This window comes from Rattus norvegicus, chromosome 1 (genome assembly GCF_021556685.1).
Source record: "Rattus norvegicus strain SHRSP/BbbUtx chromosome 1, alternate assembly SHRSP_T2T, whole genome shotgun sequence".
NCBI classification, from domain to species: Eukaryota; Metazoa; Chordata; class Mammalia; order Rodentia; family Muridae; genus Rattus; species Rattus norvegicus.
The window spans coordinates 163,566,038-163,584,721 of record NC_141534.1 but is presented as its reverse complement, the minus strand read 5'-3'; the positions used below and the strand labels follow the sequence as shown (position 1 = coordinate 163,584,721).

The window sequence follows — 18,684 nt, the reverse complement described above, 5'->3', positions numbered from 1 at the left end:
CCAAAGAACTGACTCATCCCATGCTCTTTGGTACCAGTCCTCTTTGCTCTGCTCATCTTTCCTGAATCCCGAATCCCTCTTGCCAAGGACTCTCTTCTCTCCCCACATAAGAATAATTCTCCTTATTATGCAAAAGAGAAGAATGATGGACCTCAGTAAGGGAGAGGAAGTGTCTAATGCTATGTGGTCACACACAGGGGAAAGCAGTGAACTCCAGTCTTTCTGAATGGCTCCAGAGTTAGCATTGGACCTGTCTTTACAAGGGAACTCCTAAAAGTCTTGGAGGCTTGTGGTCTCCCATGTGCAATTAGGGTTCTACCAGACCACTCATCAGTTGAATCACTCCCTTCAGAACCTGGAGAGAGGGGTCTTTTAGATTCTCTTTCCCTGGCCCGGAAATTACATCCAGCTAGAATTCTAGTTCTAGCCTCAAAGAAAGCAGTACTCAACAATTCTTAGTGAGCACATTGCAGGTGACAAGCCCTAAACTAGCTTTAGTCTGCCGGTACGCAGCAGCCCTCACACAGTCTGGCTCAGGAGAGGCCCTGAAGGAAGGTGGTGATTTCATACTCCAGCTTCTAGGCTGGTTTCCAGAAGTTTGAGGGATGGTCCAAGAAGCATCCCATCCTGACTTTGGAAGCAGTGAGGCAGAGCAGGAAAGGACACCTTGGTATAATGGTGAAGGTTTGGGGTAGCTGTGAGCGGGGTGGGGTGGGGGGGTGGGGGGCTGGGGGTTGGGGGGGTGAGGGTGGGGGGGCAGAGATTAAGGTGGAAATGCTGACCCCACCTGCAGAGGGCCAGGAAACAAACTCAAATCCCTTCCCACCCTCATCTCTTCACATATCTCTTCCTCCATGTACCAGGAGAAATTCACGCTCAGCAAACTGACATCCTTTAATTGCCACTCACAAATTCTCATCTGTCTGGAGCAATGGAAACCGTCAAGGGAGATCCAAAAACTATATTTTCTCTTAGTAGGAAAATTTCTTAGATCTCTGGTGATAGTATAGATAGGATAGCCCACAGGACATTCTGAGTGACCCAAGAAGCAGAGCCATATTAAGCCATGTCGAAATTATATATTCCAGTCATGAATACACATGCCCAAGGAGCTAAGGCTGTTACTCCCATTGGTCCGGATTTTGCCCAGCAAGCATGAAACCTTGGGTCGGAGCGCCAGGGTCATAGGAAAGTAGGCACGAGTAAGCACACTGCTAATCTCATCAGTCTAAAGGGAGAGGCAGAAGGATCAGAAGATCAGAGCCACCCTCAGCTACATAGCAAGTTTGAGGCCAGCCTGGGGCCCATGAGACCCTGTGGCAAACAAAGCAAAGGAAAAACTCTAGATATCCGAATCAGAAAGCTAACCCAAGGTAAGCAAATATTCGACCCATTTCCTGCTCAGCATTTAAAAAGTTTCTATAGAGAGGGCACTCTGTTTGCCAAGTATCTTATTCACAACAGATCTTTTTACATACGATTTCTGAGGACACTTGCTGTACAAAGGTACTGATGTCCCTGTTGTATAAGTCTTACAGCAGGACTTGCAGATAAGGAACATCTTCACACGCCTGCCTGTTCACAGTCCTTACATTGCCGTGTGCCTCGTCCCACAGAAGCCAACAAGCAGGGGGAGGTCCGAGGACCTGGAGACTTTCTAGAACTATAGTAAAAGAGCTGGGCCCGAAGTGCATATTGTTTGAGATGAAATGGCTGAGGTTGTCATGGATTAAATAACCAAACCTGTTCCACAGCCACCTAGCTCTCAGTCCTCATGCTGCAGAAATGACCAGGACACCTGACTCCACTGTGCTCTGAACCTCCTTGCCTAACCTGAAGTCCACCTTCCAAAAGAAAGGGCTTAGGAGAATGAGTTCCCTAGGGCTGTATGTGAGGCCTTGCTTTGGATTGACAAATGGAAGTTTCTTCTTCTGCTCAGTGTCCTCCAAGTCCTTCAACTCCCCCAGCGCTTGAAGGATTCATCTCTGCACCTTCAGAAGAGGACCAATCACAGCTCGTTTTCCTCACAGGGTTGGGGTGTGTGGGCAGAGCGTAGAACGTTAGCTCGCTTCCTGCTTCCTGCGCATGCTCTGTTCTGCTGCCCACTCGGGAGAGACAGAACAGGGGGTCTCGATCTCTCTCAGATTTGGGACCAATGGTGGCTCTGTTTGTCAAATGTTTGAGCTACAGTCTCTCACAGTCGCCACCCCCTTTTTACTGGGCTGGCAGTGTCAAGTTCGGTGGCACAATGAGGCTTCCGAGGCTTAGAAAGGTTTACCGATCTCTTTGGGCCATTCCCTCAATAAGTGATAAAGCTGGGCTCGAATCTAGACCTGTGACGTTTCAAACCCTCTTTCTGCTTTCCCGAGACAAAATGTATTAAAAGGAGAAAGTCAAAGTCAAATTCGGTGTGTGTGTGTGTGTGTGTGTGTGTGTGTGTGTGTGTGTATGTGTGTAAATTTCCATATGACTTGTCTTCTGCTGAAAATTGTACTTTGAGAACCAGAGAGATCACTCAGTGGGTAAACATGTTTGGGACCATGCCTCATAACCTGGTTTCCCTCCATAGGATACACATGCACGCGCAAACATAGGTAAGAAGATCAATGTAAACAAAACAAAACAAAATAAAAACAAAACAACAACAAAAACCTCACACTTTCTCTTTGACTACTTTTCAGATAAAACCAAAAAACTTTGGACCACGACGACTTGGCCCATTTCTGTTTCTGACATGTTCTGACACAGTAAGAAATGTCGATAGAACATTCGATGTCTCACAACTACACACCGGTGCGGACTGGAAACTGAGGCTGAGGCCCAGAGAGGAGGATCACAGTACCCACCTCCACACCGCTGCAGGAGTCCAACTCGGAAACAAGACTCCCTGGCACAGCAACCCCTCCCCCGCTCCCAACCACAGAATGCAGCAGCTTCTGTGTCTGATTGGATTGTGGTCTGGGCTTGAGGTGGGGACGGGCATAAAACGGTGTGCTTGGGGCCTGACCGGGAAAGCAGAAGGAACAGAAGAGATTTCATGCCCATCCGCTTCCCCCTCAGCAAACTTTACAAAAGAAATCTCTCCTTTGCAGTCTGGAGGTTTTTCATGTTTCAGCCCGTTGCTGAATTGTTTTATGCTGCAGCCATAAACCCCTGACAGAGGGGGTGCAGGGACGGGCCTGACCCAGGTTTAACTGTGGCCTGGCCACTGTAAAGCTAGGGTTATGAGACTCACTTCTGGTGCCAAGGCCGTTTAACAAGTATGAACGCACATAATTTCTCCCAGCCTTGCTTCAGCAAAGAGGAGCTGATTCTGGGGTGGGGCTGCCTACACCCCTGACAATGTGGTTCCTATTACCAGCTCTCTCGCCTTGCTGAGGTCTCCTCTGTGTCCAGCCAGACTCCTTTCATCATACTCTCCAGCTTTGGATCCTCTGTAAAGCTTCAGAGAGTTCCTTTATCCCGGCAGACAAGGTGATGGGTGAGTGGGTGTTCACTACAGAAAGGGCTATCTCACCTGTGTTAAAGAACCCTTTCCTGAACTCTGGTCTCCCTCCAACCCACGCACAACCTCTACCCTTATCTGAAAAGTCTCAACCCTAGAGGAAACTTGAGACAGTACAAAACATCCCTATGTTCTTTACCTAGGTCTACCCTGGCTAATATTCTGCCATGTTGCAGTGTTTACATTTATGTGTAGTTGTTTTGAAAGCAAGTGGCAGGCTTCTGTACATTTCACATCATACACACAGCCAGCACAGCGAAGTAAATGAGCCATGTTCCTGCAAGGTTCTACCATATCTAAAGAAACCCATATTCTTCCTTACAGCATAAAAATAGTAAGATCTGATCAAAGTCTAAGTGAAATCTGGTTGCGTTTTGTTGGCTTCTCTTACTCTTAGAGGGGCCTCACAGCTAGCCAAATACCCACAATTCCTCTTTTTCATGGCATCCACTTTCTAAACAGTGCGGCCTCTTGCTTTGTAGCCTGCCCAGCACTGAAGACCGGCTGATGTGTTCTCACGATAGCTTTACGTTTGGCCCCCGTTGTTGAGTCCCTGTGTGGTGTGATCGTCTGTGGATTCTGTGTCTTGACCTTTTATTTCTTTCTCTTGTCTTCTTTCTCTTCTTGTCCCATTCTTGGAGAGCTGGATGGAGCCCTGGGCCTTGCATATACTAGGCAAGCACTCAACCTCTGAGTCACAGCCCAGAACCCCTGAGCTCTTTACAGCATTATGCCGGGCCAGCTCCACCATGGAACTGTTGGTCATGGATCCTTGCTAGAATTAGTTCCATACACGGTTCCTCCCGCCTGCCTTTGTAATTGGAAAGCAGCCTGCAAGACAGGACCAGCTTCGACTCTGTCATCTAAACTGCCTCTGCTCTCCCTGTGCCTTCCACCCTTCTGGGAGATCAGCCTCCGTGCCCTGAAAACACCCCAGTCATGGTCTCCAGCAGCCAGCTAGATGCCCAGGTCAATAGGTATTTTCACATTTGCCTTTTCCCCATCTTCTTAAATTTCTCCTTAATTGGACTTAGACACCTAAAAACATAACACAGTATAGGGTAATGTGCACATATGCCTTCTCGACCCCTTAGTGGTGTTGGACATCGATGTGGCCCTTCCTGGAAAGTGGGAATCTAGCTCAATATCTGGCACTCTATAAAATACCCAGATATCTTTGTAGAATGAATGGATGAGTGGGTGGGTAAATAAGTGAATAAAAAATGTGTGTGTGTGTGTGTGTGTGTGTGTGTGTTGCAAACTGAGAAGGCTAGGTTTGAGTCCCAGCTCCCAATCTTCATACAGAGGGTCAGTTTAATCAACAGTTTTCCGATTTTGAAAAAAAAAGCCTAATATTCAAAACATTCATCAGATAAGACCTTATTCAGATGCTAATGAAGGAAACCTTGGGAGGGCTGCTGTATCTGAGGCAGCTAGTAAGACCAGCAGAGCCAAGAACTTATTTCACTAGGGAAGTGGTTTTGGGAAGCAGGAAGGGATAGATTCAGCCAGGAGAAGGTAGAACTGAAATCTGTATCAAAAAGAGCAGCTGGAGTCCAGTGTGGGCTGGCTGGGTGTGGGCCCTGTGCAGGAGGCACCTCATCCCATTCCCCTTTCAGCCTTTGACACCACCTTACTCTTTGAAGCAGCTAAGCACTCTCACAGGGTCTCCTGCTGGGTAGGGAGCATCTCTGACTGGGGAGCTGAGCTGAAGGGAAGCAAGAGGGCAGAGGCCTCCTGTGCTGGGAGGGACTGGGCGGGCCTCTGAATGATCAGATGACCTGAGAAGCCAGGCCAGTGTCCAGGTCTTAAGGGGCCCCTGCCCCCTCACCATTAACTCACCTCAGGATAAAGGCCATCACCAGCTCAGACAAATAAGCAACCCAGCCAGACCTCATGCATCATCTTGTCACCCACACAGGGGCCCGAAAGGGGCGTCAGAGCCGAGAGCACTGGAGTGCACAACTCAGAGCCCAGAGCACTGGAGTGCACAACTCAGCAACTTCTATTCAGGAGGTTTCTGATCAGGGCCTGGGGTTTGGTGCCAAAATGCACACGGCTTTGCCCTCCAGGCGAGGGGGCTAGAAAAGAAACCTCTCTGATCTGCTTTGGAGATTCCCCAAGACCCCGTGGCTTCCTGGGGGGCTGTCAAGAAAGGAGGACAAAGGCTGTTCCTTGACCAAAGAAGAGACCCGATGGGGCAGTAGGAGATTGGGTTGAAAGGCCAGGCTTACTGGGGGTACAGCGCTGCACCTGCTAGCTGAATGACCCTGAAGATTGTTGCATCAACCTAGGTCCTAGTTAGCTCACTATGCTGAAAGAGGAATGACTACAAACAAAATTTCCTTTTCAAGCCTGACACCAGCCAGGTATTTTGTTAATATTGGTATGACACGCTAACGTTAGGGAAGGGAGGAGACTCAGAGGTCCCATCATTCCCTAATCAAAGCTGGTATCGAAATGCACCCATATGCATGTCTCCTGCTTGAAACTTTCCGATCTCCTGGCTGACTCAATGGGGGGCAGGAAAAGCAAAGTGCCCACCGTGACACCTATTCCCGAGGGGCTTGGTGGTGGCACATACTTTTCTGCCACAAAATCTCAATGCAGCATGAAGCCCCGCTTGCTTGCTTCCTGGAAGATCGCCCTCACTCAGTGGGCTCTGATGTGAAGTGGGTACAGGGTACCACATACCCCAGCCTCTAGAGAACACCGCTTACTCCACCCCTACAGGAAACCCCGGGAAAATGGGCTGCCCACGAGAAGGAAGAGGGTGGAGTGGATGTGGGCCTTGACGGTGGACCTGTCACACTAGGTTTTACTCCACAGAAGTGAAGAGAGCCCTGCCTCCCAAGGGTTCCAGTGGACCTAGTGTCTTTTCCCATAGCTGCTCATAGAGGACACGACTCTTGTATGAATGACACACTTTTACACCAGGCATGGAGCTGGGAGCGTGTGGCTGCACACAGACAACTGACATACCACACACCAATGTCAGCCCAACCACTGGTGAGAACATCACTGGTCCAGGAATCCTCCCGGTTTGCACAAAACCTCCGTGGCTCGGTCCCGGTGAGCCCCCACCTGCCTGCTTCGGGGCTGAGCTGCTGAGGTTTGAGTCCATCTACCAGAGGCTGGGGATAAGCTGACTGATGGGTCTTCTCTATGGGCCCGAGCAAATAGTTGGTATTTGATCATGATTTGTTTGGTTGAATTCTTTCTGAGGGGTGAACAAGTCTCTTTCTTTCCGTATCAGTCAAATCAGATCCTCCCCTGGTCTCACTTTAAAATGAGTAAGTGTATGGGAGCTTTTCTCTCAGCATTTGTGAGAAGTCAGCTGCAGGTCCCGTTGCTGGACACAGGGGATGCTGTCTTAAAGAGGTAAGCTTTGGACAGAGGGCTCGGGCTGGCTTTTACTGTGGGAGTGAGGCCTTGAGATAGCAAAATCGGGGTTTGGAGGGATCTGGGTGGTCAGAAGGCTGAGAAGGAGGCAGCCAGCTAGAGAGGACGTTACTGCAATGGTTCAGGGCAAGAATAAACCAAGAAGCACTGCGAAGGAAGAGAGCAGAGTTTGTAAAATTAGCAACCAGGTGGGTCTCATCTCAGCTTTCACTTCTTTACAGGATGACAGCAGACAGGTCATCAAACTTCACTTCAGATACAATAACCCTTTCACCCTGAAAATGCCCCATATTTATTTCTAAGAAATAAGAGAGGTGACTAAAGAGACAGCAGCAGCAGGAATTGAGCACACCGAAGGCTAGACTATTACACTTTTGAGACAGGCCCAGGTTGCTGTCCTTAGTCCCCTTTCACAGATGGGCACGGGGTGGGACAGGAGAGCTCCTGAAGTCACAGGTAGTGGGGAGTAGAAACTTGTTCTCATAGGTGTGTTCTCAGAGAACTTTCTCTGGGGCGTTGAAAGAGACGTTTTTTGGGAGTATAACTATACACACTATTATCATGAGCCGCTGCTGTACTTTCCAGGGTTATTTATAGAAACATGATCTACCAGGAGAGAGGGAAGGGGGCATAACTGAATTACCAGCCAGCTTCCTCTCCTTTCAACTCCACGGGGAAGGCTGCTGGCCAGAAGGAAAATGCATCAGGAGGCTGGACCAGCGGGGACCAGAAACAGTGTAGAGACTCTGGCTAGGAATTCAGCAACAGCCATGTTTCTAAGGCCCCTATGCTATGTTTGCTTAGCTGCTGCCTTGGCCTCCATCACTTCCTCCCTCCTTCCCTGAAATCTTTGGAAGTCACCCAGGCTGGTGGTGGTGACGATGCTGGTGGGGTGCCAGCTGAGGACTCCTGGGCAGAGTTATTAATTGTCGTGACTCTTCGAAGCCTGGAAGGGAAGGAGTGAGAGAATTTGCCTTCTTTCCAGGATATCTGGACCCTTCTGTGCTCCAGAAGGGCAGAAAGGACAGCTTTCACTGGGCATTGCTAAGAGAGAAAACACTTGGTTTTCTCATTTGCACAGCAATCCTGTGAAGCTAATAAATCTGACAAAAGGAGAGATAGGGGAAGAGGAGGTTGAACAGATTCCACATGTCCACCCATTACAGTGGGGATCCAAGCACCCCCTTCCCAACTCATCTTTACCCTGGGTCTGCAGCATTGTGCTGTTTCTGATTCTTCTAGCCTTGTAAAGCAAAGGGATCTTTTTTTTTTTTTTTAAGTCACTGAATCTCAAACACCTACATAAATAATGGCAGTTCAGAGGAAGCCACATGGTTTCCTGGTCCACACTGAGAGCCATTAACCAGTAATGGGGGATCCAGCTGAGCTCAAAGCACCCAGCTCAGACCTGATGACAGGGGCAGAGGGCCCGAGACAGAGGGGGGAGGGTGGGAACAGATGGCCTGAGAAGACCAAGCCAGGGAGAGGGAAGAAGCCTGGGTGTGGGCAGCAGCCTGAGACGTTTATTCTCAAGGTGGGAAGGCTGCGAGGGTGGCATTAAATGCGTAGACAGTGGTCTACGAATGACTGCAGAGCTGAGTCCCCTGTGGATGGTCTTTGGTGTCTGCTGAGAACAACTATTAAGTATTTCTCCCATGGGGAGGGCTTCCTTCTTCAACCCCTTTCACGAAGCCACAGGGGAAACCTCAGCTCGGTACCCAGTGCGTGTTTTAACATTCAACACTTGCCAATGTCCCTGTTTAACAAAGAGAGGCCAGGCTCTGCCCCACAGCCTTGAGCAAGCATGTTCTCACCAGAACATGATAATCTGCTTTCACTGTATTTATTTTTACAGTTTGCTTCTATGTCATACATTTGCCCTACGGCAAGGGGACTGTGGCCCCAGTATACAGTCCCCCTCACCCCCACCCAAAACAAGGGGACTCAGTTAAATCCAAACAGTTTGGGGGAAGGAGGACGTTTAAAAGAACATAAATAACAGGGTAGGTGGGCATGATTCGAGGCTCCACGCTGTGACAGGGACAAACAAGGCCTGGAAATCACTGATTCAGTCCAGGTTCCTCACTGTCCAGACCCAAAGACTCCTGCAAGGTGACACAGAAGGTTAGAGACAGGCTGAAGCGGTCACCTGGGTGTCTTGATTTGTAGCCTCCTCACTAGTGGAACTGCATGCGAGCTGCAGGTCTGGGCAGTGCCATCAGCTGAGGTTGGTAACTGGACAGTAAGCTTTGTCGATGGCAGTGCGCTCCACAGATGGGACCAACTGGTGTACAGGCCAGTTCCTAATGGATGCATAGCTGCCCCTGCACACCTTACCTCTAGCACTCGGTGCTTGTCAGGCCCCAAGCTCAGCCGTGCTTGAGGCTCTGTGGATCTAAGAATGGAGTTGCTTCTTGTGAGTGGGCTTTGGGAAAGGGGTTTGCCTGAGTCTTAGTTATAACCTCCTCCATCTCCTTGGCCTCCTTCCAGGCTCTTCTTTGACTGCCTGGGCACCGTGGTGTCAGGGGCTACTTTCTGATGTGGTCTGTTATAAATGAGAACTCTTCAGAGCCAGCCACTCCACATACTTTGGGAACACAAAGCGGGCTGTTTCCAGATGGGATAAGTCAGGACACACGGCTGATGTGCCTCCTCACAGGGTGGCCTTGGGGTCCTGAGACCCAACCACGCCACACACTAAACCTGGTGTTTTTTGGTACTTTTTAATACAACTGCATTTGGGGAAATGAGTGAGAAAGGGATGCCAGAGGCTGCATTCTGGTCACGTGAGTAACTCATTAGCGGGCCCCGGCTTTCCCTGGACATCGGGTTATATTAATTCAAAGTGTGACTTGTTTATTTTGTAGGGTCAAGGAGAAGCCCTACCTTCTAGAAAGCCAAAGTGGCAATTAGGTTATAGTCACCAGAGTTTGCCAGAGGTAATGCATGAAAAAGGGCTTTGTAAACTATATAAAATAGAAATGACCCTGTTGAGGGTGTCCCTGCTGCCCCCAATTAGGGGCCATAATAGTTTGTTCCTGGTGGGAGGCATAGGCCTAGTTAAGGGAGCACCTGGCAGAGGACTAAGAGCACAGGCACTTTGAATCCTGACTGCACCAGAGCCAGCTTCTATCTCTGTGATTCTGCATGGTTGTGCCCGCGTGGCTCAGTATACTGGTCCTGGGATGACAGTGTGTCATATGCAAGTGGCAAGGGAGAAGTGAGGACATTAAGTGACTTTTCAGTGCCGTTTTGATTTTTCAAGTTTGACATCAGAAATCAGGTATATCCAAAGCTGGCCTCCACAACCTCGAAATTGGGTCAGGAAATGTGGCAGGCAGAGGGGGCATCTGCCCTAAAAACAGTGAGGCAGCCAAACATCATTGTTTCTGGAGAGACAGCTCGCCAGTAAAATGCTTGTCTTACAGGTGTGAGGACCTGAGTTTGATTTCTGGTACCCAGATAAAAAGCTGGGTGTTGTGGTAGACACTGAAAACCACAGAGTCGGGGAGGTAGAGACAGGAAGACCCCTGGTGCTCACTGACTACCTAGACACACTGAAGTGGTTAGTTCTAGGCCAGAGGAAGACGGCAACATTGCTAAGGGTGACACCTAAGACTGTCTTTGACTTGTACGTGCACATGCACACACATGGCCATACACAGCAAACAACAATAACAACTTTGAAGCTGGGCATGAATATGGGTGTGGGTAGCCATGTCTGTAATCCTAGGACTTGGGAGGTTGGCTTAGGGGGAATCACAGGTTCAAGGCCAATCTGGACACCAAGGCCATGTCTCAAAAAACCCAAACCAAACCAAACCACACCACACCACACCAGCCAGCCAGCCAACCAAACAACCAGACAACCTTATTTGATTTCAAAAATGTGTCTTGAACTGATAGGAGGCCTTGAGCCAGTAGTCTGTCAGTCTGTCAGTCTGTCTGTCTTCCTCTCTCCCCACTAGTATAAACTATTTGTATGCTTTACTGAAGAGATGGTGATGTACTTGGTGACAGGAGGAGTTTTAGGACAAGTACACACAGTGTACTCTATTTACTCTGAGAAATCTGAAAACGAAGAAGTCCGCCAGGCATGTGGTCCTGAGGGCTCATTTATTTAACAAGATCTTTCTGCTTATAACAGTGTTCACTTTCACCTTCGTCTCTCGGAAACACACCCACCAGCACTTCACAGGTCTTCAGGGATGAATGAAGAAAGGAAGGACTCCGTTTGTCTTCCTAGCAGGAAAAAGGGAGCTCGAACTGACTTCCCCACACAGCTTGCTCCCTGAGAATGAATTTACCAACAAGTGTCTTTTGATGCAAGAAGAGCTGAGAGAGGCAGAGGGCAGAATTGGCAGAGAACTTTACACACCCCAGCCGCCTTTGACTCCAGAAACGTGTCAAGCAGGCAGACCCAAGGCTGCCACCCGTTCCGTGGAATTCATAGCGATAGAAGGAAGACAGTTTGGCTGGGCACGCCTCTCTATCCTTAGAAGCAGTCTTCGTTCTGCCTTCTGATTTCACAAGCTGACTTAAAAGGACCCAGCAGACTCCCCTGGGAACTCCGCATAGGTTCTAAATTAAGTTGGATTTTTTTTTTTTTTAAAGAAAACACTTTTTGGAAGGAGCTTGCATGCATAGCAGTGTTTCCCATTTAGAAAGAAAAATAAACACTCCTCTGCTGGATTGGAAGTCAAAACAAAAATACTCCCAGCTGCCTGAGACCTAAGCAAGTCAATGAAAATGCCAAACAAGCTTGCTGCTGGCCAGGGGAGCATTTTCTAAGGTCAGGCAGGAAGGGCCTGGAGCCTGGGGGAAGCCAAAGGACACATGTAGGGTTTGCCTTGGGGGATCTGCAACAAAATTTTATGTTTCGAATATCTAACCCGATTCATCTATGAAATCCTTGAAGTGCTCATAAAAATATACCATAAAGACTCCGTGCTGTGGTCTCAGGCAGGCCTAGAGTTCAAATTTGACCCCATCACTCAGAGGCCCCATGAGGCAGAGGAAGAAAAATGGCTTACCTCTCTGGGACCATGTTACGTCCATGAAACTAGAACAGCTCATAGGACAGAAAAGAGGAGTGGATGATTCCCTATAGAAAGAGGCTGCCCCCAGTGCTGGGTGCTTCATAAACGCTTAAGAGGTGAGCAATAGGAATCAAACAACCCGGAGTTCTTTAAAATGGAAAAAAAAATGCAGCCCAGCTCTGGTGGGAGTACTTTTACCCTCAGTCTTACTATGGACACAGAAAGACCCGAACTAGCATCAGAAATAAGACAGAGGATAGAAAGGCCCTGGAGGCAAGCCTGCTTTGGTTTTGAGTCTTTGTCTTCCAGTGGGGTCATGATTACGTCACTGTCCTCATCTCTAGGCCTCAGTTTCCCCCCAAAGTGAAATGTAAAAAACTGAAGCCCAGAGACAATAACGTGTATAAAGGAGACATGTGCATACAGAAGGCACTCATTATATGCACGCTTTCTCAGCCTCTCCTACCTTCCCTGGCTCAGGAAGCCCTCTATTGATACCTCAGGGCTCTTTATTTCCTGACCCTCCTAAGCCCCACCCCTAAATTCCCAAAGCCCCCTAGAATTTAGATTAGCTCAATTGACAAAACACTGTTGATTCTGGACGTTTCTATGGGGTTAGGACAGGCATCTACTTAATCCTAAACCACTTCCTGAGCTCCTGGACTGTGCCCAGTTGATCTTTTCCTATTCACATGGGTGACTTCTGTTCACACGAGTGCCCTGGGGAGGATTAGGATTGTGATGACAGAAAGAGTGACTTGCCCTCTCTTCTTTTCCATGGGGGACAATGAGCTGTGCAGAGATGACCTACACTTCTTTCTGAGCTTTACATGGGGATTTCTGCAGGGCAGCCCTGAGGCCTCGCAGACCCTGGTCCCAACGCTGGCTGGAGAGACTCCAGGGGGAACAGCTAGAAGGCAGCCTGCGCCCTGAGAAAGCAGGTTCCCAGGGGCCAACTCCCTCCCACTACCTCCGGAAAGCGCTGGAAAGTGAGAAACCCCTGTACTTTCACTCTCCAGAGGAGAAGTCCGCATCATTTAAAGTACAGTTGGAATGGCGTCTCAGGTGAGCTTGCCCTTTGGGGATTTAGCATTTGACCTGCCTCAGCTCAGTAGCAGAAGGTGATGTATGGAGGTAGGGGTACTCACCTACTGCTCTGTTATTTTTTTTGATCCTGCCCAAGGCCTCTCAGGCTAGCAAAGTGCTCTCCCTCTGGCCTTCGTCCCTCGTACCCAGCTTTGTGACTTTAAAACTATCACAACCATGGCAGGTTGTCCTTACTTCGTGACGGAGCAACTGTGTGGGGATGGGGACCCTTCCTGAGATGGCTCAGGGAGCCATCGGGGAAGCTGGCTCTGTGGTTTGCTAGCTGGGTCATTTATTCACTTATTAAAGAATAAAGAATGAATACTGAATACAGAGCATCTGCAAGACCACAGACCAAACATGGTTGTTTCTGGGATACAGATTACCTGAGAACATTACCTTTCACTTTCCTAGATCATCTGGGGTATAAATAAGCATCCTAGCCTCTATAAGGACCCAAAGAAATACAGGTAATTTCACTGAAATACATTCACACCCACACCCCTTAAAATCAAACAAAATTTTTCAGGCATTTACTGGAGCCATGATGTGGTGACCTGCTTATCGTCCCTTGCACCAGCAGGATGTTCCCATGTGGGACTTTAGGGACAGAAAGATGATGGAGCCCAGCAATGGGCTCTCAGGGCACCTACCCTAGAGCAGCAACCAAGCCAAACCCAGACTCTCCCTTCCTTCCGCAAAGGCCACGTTTACTAACGGTGGTTAGAGAGACACTCTCAGGGCAGTGCGGGGCCCTGGGGAAGGAATCCACAGTATGTGGAGGCCTCTGGGAAGCCGGAGCACAGAGTTGCTGAATTGAGCAAACAGCTGTAGGCCAAAGGCCTCCTGTGGTCCCTGCACATTAACAAAGTAACAGTGTCTCAGCTTGTCTCAGAGCCTTTGACAAAGCCGCTGCTCTGGGTCAGTTAGCAGCAAAGGGATAGATTAAGGACTTTCATTTCTTGTCTTCTTCCCTGCAAGGCTTATTTATCCAGAAAGGAGTGAAGGACATTATCAGTTATCTACCAATCCATCTATATATATTTGTTCTATATATGTGAACTATTTGTGTGTGTGTGTGTGTGTGTGTGTGTGTGTATGTCTGTGTACGTACACATGTGATTTTTCTTCTTCCTCAGCAAGCTTATGATGATGACTAGCAGAAGCATGATCAGTGCCACGTGACATTAATAAAACCAGAGTACCTTAGAAACTGCTCCATCACTGGCACAGCCTGAAGTGAGACAGCGATTTGCCAAGGACAATATCCAGTGACTCAGAGCTGAAACTCGGGCCTTTTACCCCTAGTTCAGGGTTCCTGTTCTGACTCGGAGCAACACCCCAAAATATGGGACCTTTGGGTGGATGGAGTCTGGCCACCAAGAATACAGGGCCCGCATGCGCATGCTCTATTCAGCCCTTGGAGACGCTCCAGCGATGTTCACGATGAAGCCTTTCACACCCTTCCAGGTCAATGCCTATTTTGTGCCAAGGTTCCTGGGTGTAAAGGAGAGGAAGCAGGCTCCCCAACTCCTACCCAGGATCCTATGTCCACGTGTATCCTCCAGAACAGTCCTGGTATCACAGTCTGCTCCACCTGACCCATCCTTTCCCACCCTGCCAGCATCTCAAGGAGGCATTTCCAGCTCTCTTAGGCAGTGAGGAGACTTCCTGTCACCCAGCACACTAGGCTCCATCCTGTATCACCTTCATTTTCCCTCTGTTCCTGAGAAGAGAGGGCCTCTGGTATCTCTCCCAGCATACCAAGTGCTGAACCTATGTGCAGAGTGCTTTCACACAGACAGACACTGTGTGTCCACTACAGGGAAGTGGCAGCTGATGAGGTGAGCGCTAACATTTACTGAACTCCCATCCCAGACCCCATGATGCTGCTCACTGTGACCTGGATACCACATTGCCTGCTTTACGTTTGAAGAAACTTGGGGAGTCAGTGAGACTTGTCAAAGCCCCCAGTCACAAGGCTTTGATTGGGTGCAGAACTCTGTGTGGATCCAGTATCCACCCCCAATCCAGCCTCCCGATTCTTTCCACTGCTGCTCCTCTCCCAGAGTATGGCCTAGAATGCAGTTTCAAAAGGCACTTAGAAGATTTACTTTATTTTAAATTATGTGTGTATGTGTACCCACGCGCATGTGTGCAGATGCCTGCAGAGGCCAGCGGCGTTAGATCTCCCTGGAGCTAGAGTTCCAGGTAGTTGGGAGTCACCTGACACGGGTGCTGGGAACTGAACTCAGCACCTCTGGAAGAACAGTGTACACTCTTAATCACTGAGCTACCTCTCTAGCCCATACAGATATCCATACATAAATGCTTGCTAAATCAATACACACCCTCCCGTGGTATTTGCTGGAAAAGCCCAATTTCTTCTATTAGAAATGGCAAACTTTGGTGCCATTATTATACTTTCACATACAGTCTTATATCCACCCCGTAGTGGCTTGAATCCCTTGCAGGAACATCTTTGTGGAGAAATGCACTGGCTGCTACTGGGCAGATGGGTATCTCGAGCCAAGGGTCACAGTGCAGGAGCTGGGCGATGCTCTTTCGCCACACCCTCACACCTCCTCTTCTCGAGGAAAGCGGAGAAAAGAGGAGAAAAGAAGCGAACCCTTTGGGCAGATCAAGCTGAAATCCATCACAGTTCGGTCCCTGGTGACACTCCGCTCTGTTCTCTGCCTGCAACTTCAGGCTAGGGAACTTTCAGAAACAGCCTTGGGCTCCAGGCAACATTCTTTCTCCCTGTTTTCATACTGTTATTGAGGGGCACCATAATACTGCTCTCTTGGTAACCTTGTAGGGAGAATCTAATGAAGCAACAGGTGACTATGCCTGGCGCGGTTGCGGTTGCTTTGCACATAGTATTAAGCCAATCCGTGCAGCCTCTAGGCCCCCGTCCCTCTAGTTTGAGTCTTTGTCTCTGCCTGGTGTTTGTCTCCTGCTTTTTGTAATCTTCTTGTTTCATGCACCTGTCACGGGATAAAGTCTTTTTCGTGGGCAGAGACAGACACTACCTACTCCAAGCCCACGGAACTGCCCAGGTCCCTGCCTGCCCACAAGCCCCACCATGCACCAAGCCACTCCACCACTGCAAGCTGCAAGCGGTCGGGAGCGGGCATAGCCCACGAGAAGAAAGAAAAGCAACAATCCATTAAAAGTTAGCAAAAGAGAGAAGCACTTACCGTTTGCTGCGACCCCCAGGCTGGCGGAGCCACTTTTAACTAAGAATGAATTAGGGACAAACTCTTCCTCAGAGTCTGAGTCCGGGGTTGGCTGGGCCACACCGTTGCCTAGCAACCGCCTCTGGCTCTCATTGGCCGGAGGGGAGGGGGGCGGGGAGGGGGACTGCTCAATAGGGGTTGATGAAGCTGATGAACAATGCAAGGGAGCACCTGCGGGCCACAAAGACAAACACAGACAGAAAAAAAATAATGAAAATCGATTTCGAGGACACGGGGAAGGGGAGGCAACAAAATAAAACACGCATCAACGGGGGAGGGGGCTCCGAATGCTACGATCCACTGCACGTGTGGCCTGGACTAGGGCTGTCCCTGTGCAGAAAAAGTTGGCGGCGCTCCTTCTGAAGGGCAGGGGCAGCTCACAAAAGTGGCCTAGCAAAGAGCACCTCAGAAACAGCAGGAGGGTCTTCCTTGTTTAGCCTTTCTTTGACAGAGGCCGGAAAGCTTGGGGTTGTCTTCTGCTGACTAAGCCTTTTTACAGAACAAGTGGCTGCCCTCTTTGAGCTAAGGTGGCCTTTCTGGTAAAATGAGCAGCCAGGGTTGGGTGAGGGCCGAGCCCTTGCGACCCAGCTATTCTGTGATGTCACTGAACTGAAATGATGTTCTTATTAGTGAGATTTGAATCCAAGTTGCCTGCAGTAAGTCCTGGGCCTCATAAAAAGGTAGTGAGAGCTGGAAAAAATGATCTAAGGCTCTCCACCATCTTTAGTAGCTTAGAACTTTTAGCATACCAGTGTTTTAGTTTTCTGAGGATCTAACATTTTATGATTCTTAAATTCTGACATTCTTTGCAAACTTCTTGAAATCAAGCATTTTAGTGGTCTCACTCCTTTAGCCAAAGATTGTAACGCAATGCCAGGCTCACACCAAGCACAGAAGAGATAATTGTTGCATATATTAATGCTAGAGACCTGATAGACTATGATCCTTACGTTCTGATAGTTGAACACCCTGTCATATTAGGACACTGGCATTTTATGAGTTCCAAAAGGCAGAGAGCCTGACTCTGAGTTTCTGTGATATAGAACTACTATATCGTTCTAAGGTTATAGCTTTCAGCAGTTCTGTGAGCAGATTCCCAACTCTTCAGAAGGAAGGCACAGCTTGGGCACATTGGGTCTTGTCTGTGGAGGGCCTTTCCACACATGCAGTACATCGAGTACAAGAGAGGACATAAGCACAAACATAGATAAGTATACAGTACAACACAGGCTTCACCAGCAGCAAGGGCTGTTACTGTCTCACACCTTGACTGCAGAATATGTAGTCATTAGCCCTGCAAAGGGCCTTAACCTCAGGAAACACTGCCCATCTCAGATCTGAACATTTAGCAGGATCCTGAGAGGCACAGGACTTCTGATTTGGGGAGGGAGGACACGCCACAGAAGCCCCCATGTTTCACAGCCACCAATTCCAGCAGTGTTTACAGCTCCTGCGATGGTAATGTCAACTCCTGAGCCTAACTGCCTGCCAGTGCTTCATAGAATTGCTTTGTGTGTCATTCTGCTGGTTTGTTTCAGAGGTTCATCAAGGACAATGCAGGAAACGGGGATCAATGACCAAGGTACATTTTGGGGTGGCTTTTTGTTCTGGTTCTTGGTTTCTTCACCCAAAAACTTTGGGCCATCATTCAACTGTCCAAACCAGTATCCCTGATTCACCATGAGACACACTTAGCAGCCAGCACAAAAGGGCTGAACACATCTTTCTCTGAACAGGCCTGGTCTCCCCCATTGGACACCACTGTTTCCTTGGTTATAGCTCAAACATCTGCAACATTAAAATCTACAATACATCCTGTGGTCATGGTTCACACTCAGAATGGGTATCACAAGTTTAACAGATTCGAGGTTTACATCCCTGCCTACCATTTTATTAGCTCTATGATTTGGGGGGAAATGACTTCCATTTGCCCATTTGAAAGCTGTCCACTCACCCTGCACTCTGGTTTTTATGTAGTTGCTGTGAGCGATATAGATGATCTGCGTGACTCCCCAGGATACAAGAGCATGTAGGAGCCCAGAGTCCCAAATGTTCGGGAAATTGAACAAAACCATTACATCAAGACCACTGTTCATGAATTTTCTCCTCCCTCAAACTTTCTCTACCAGGATGCATTTATTAAGCCACATATATATTCATTTCCTCATCTTTTTTTTTCAGTCTCTAATCAGAGCTCTGATGAACCATGCTATAAATGAGATGTTACAATATCAGACCAAAAGCTAAGGAGGAGATTATGTTGTTCCAGAGTGCTATGACAGCCTCCCTCATTGGAACTGTCAAAGCTTACCGACTACACCATTATATAATTAAGCAAATTGTTTCATTTCAAAGTTTGGGACCCAGGTTCAAGTTCAACCCTATGCATCCCTCAAGGCTTCCGAGCTTTTCT

General features: G+C 48.6%; 1 protein-coding gene across 15 annotated transcripts in view; it reads right to left on the bottom strand.

The window, feature by feature from the left end:
* Tenm4 (teneurin transmembrane protein 4) overlaps positions 1 to 18,684 on the bottom strand; it is a 700,311-nt gene that overhangs the window by 251,152 nt on the left and 430,475 nt on the right. For 8 of the 15 annotated variants that reach the window (XM_087558479.1, XM_087558500.1, XM_087558457.1 and 5 more), the window contains one exon: positions 16,233 to 16,442. In XM_087558479.1, coding sequence (XP_087414605.1) covers positions 16,233 to 16,442 — 210 coding nt within the window. 15 annotated transcript variants of the gene reach the window in all.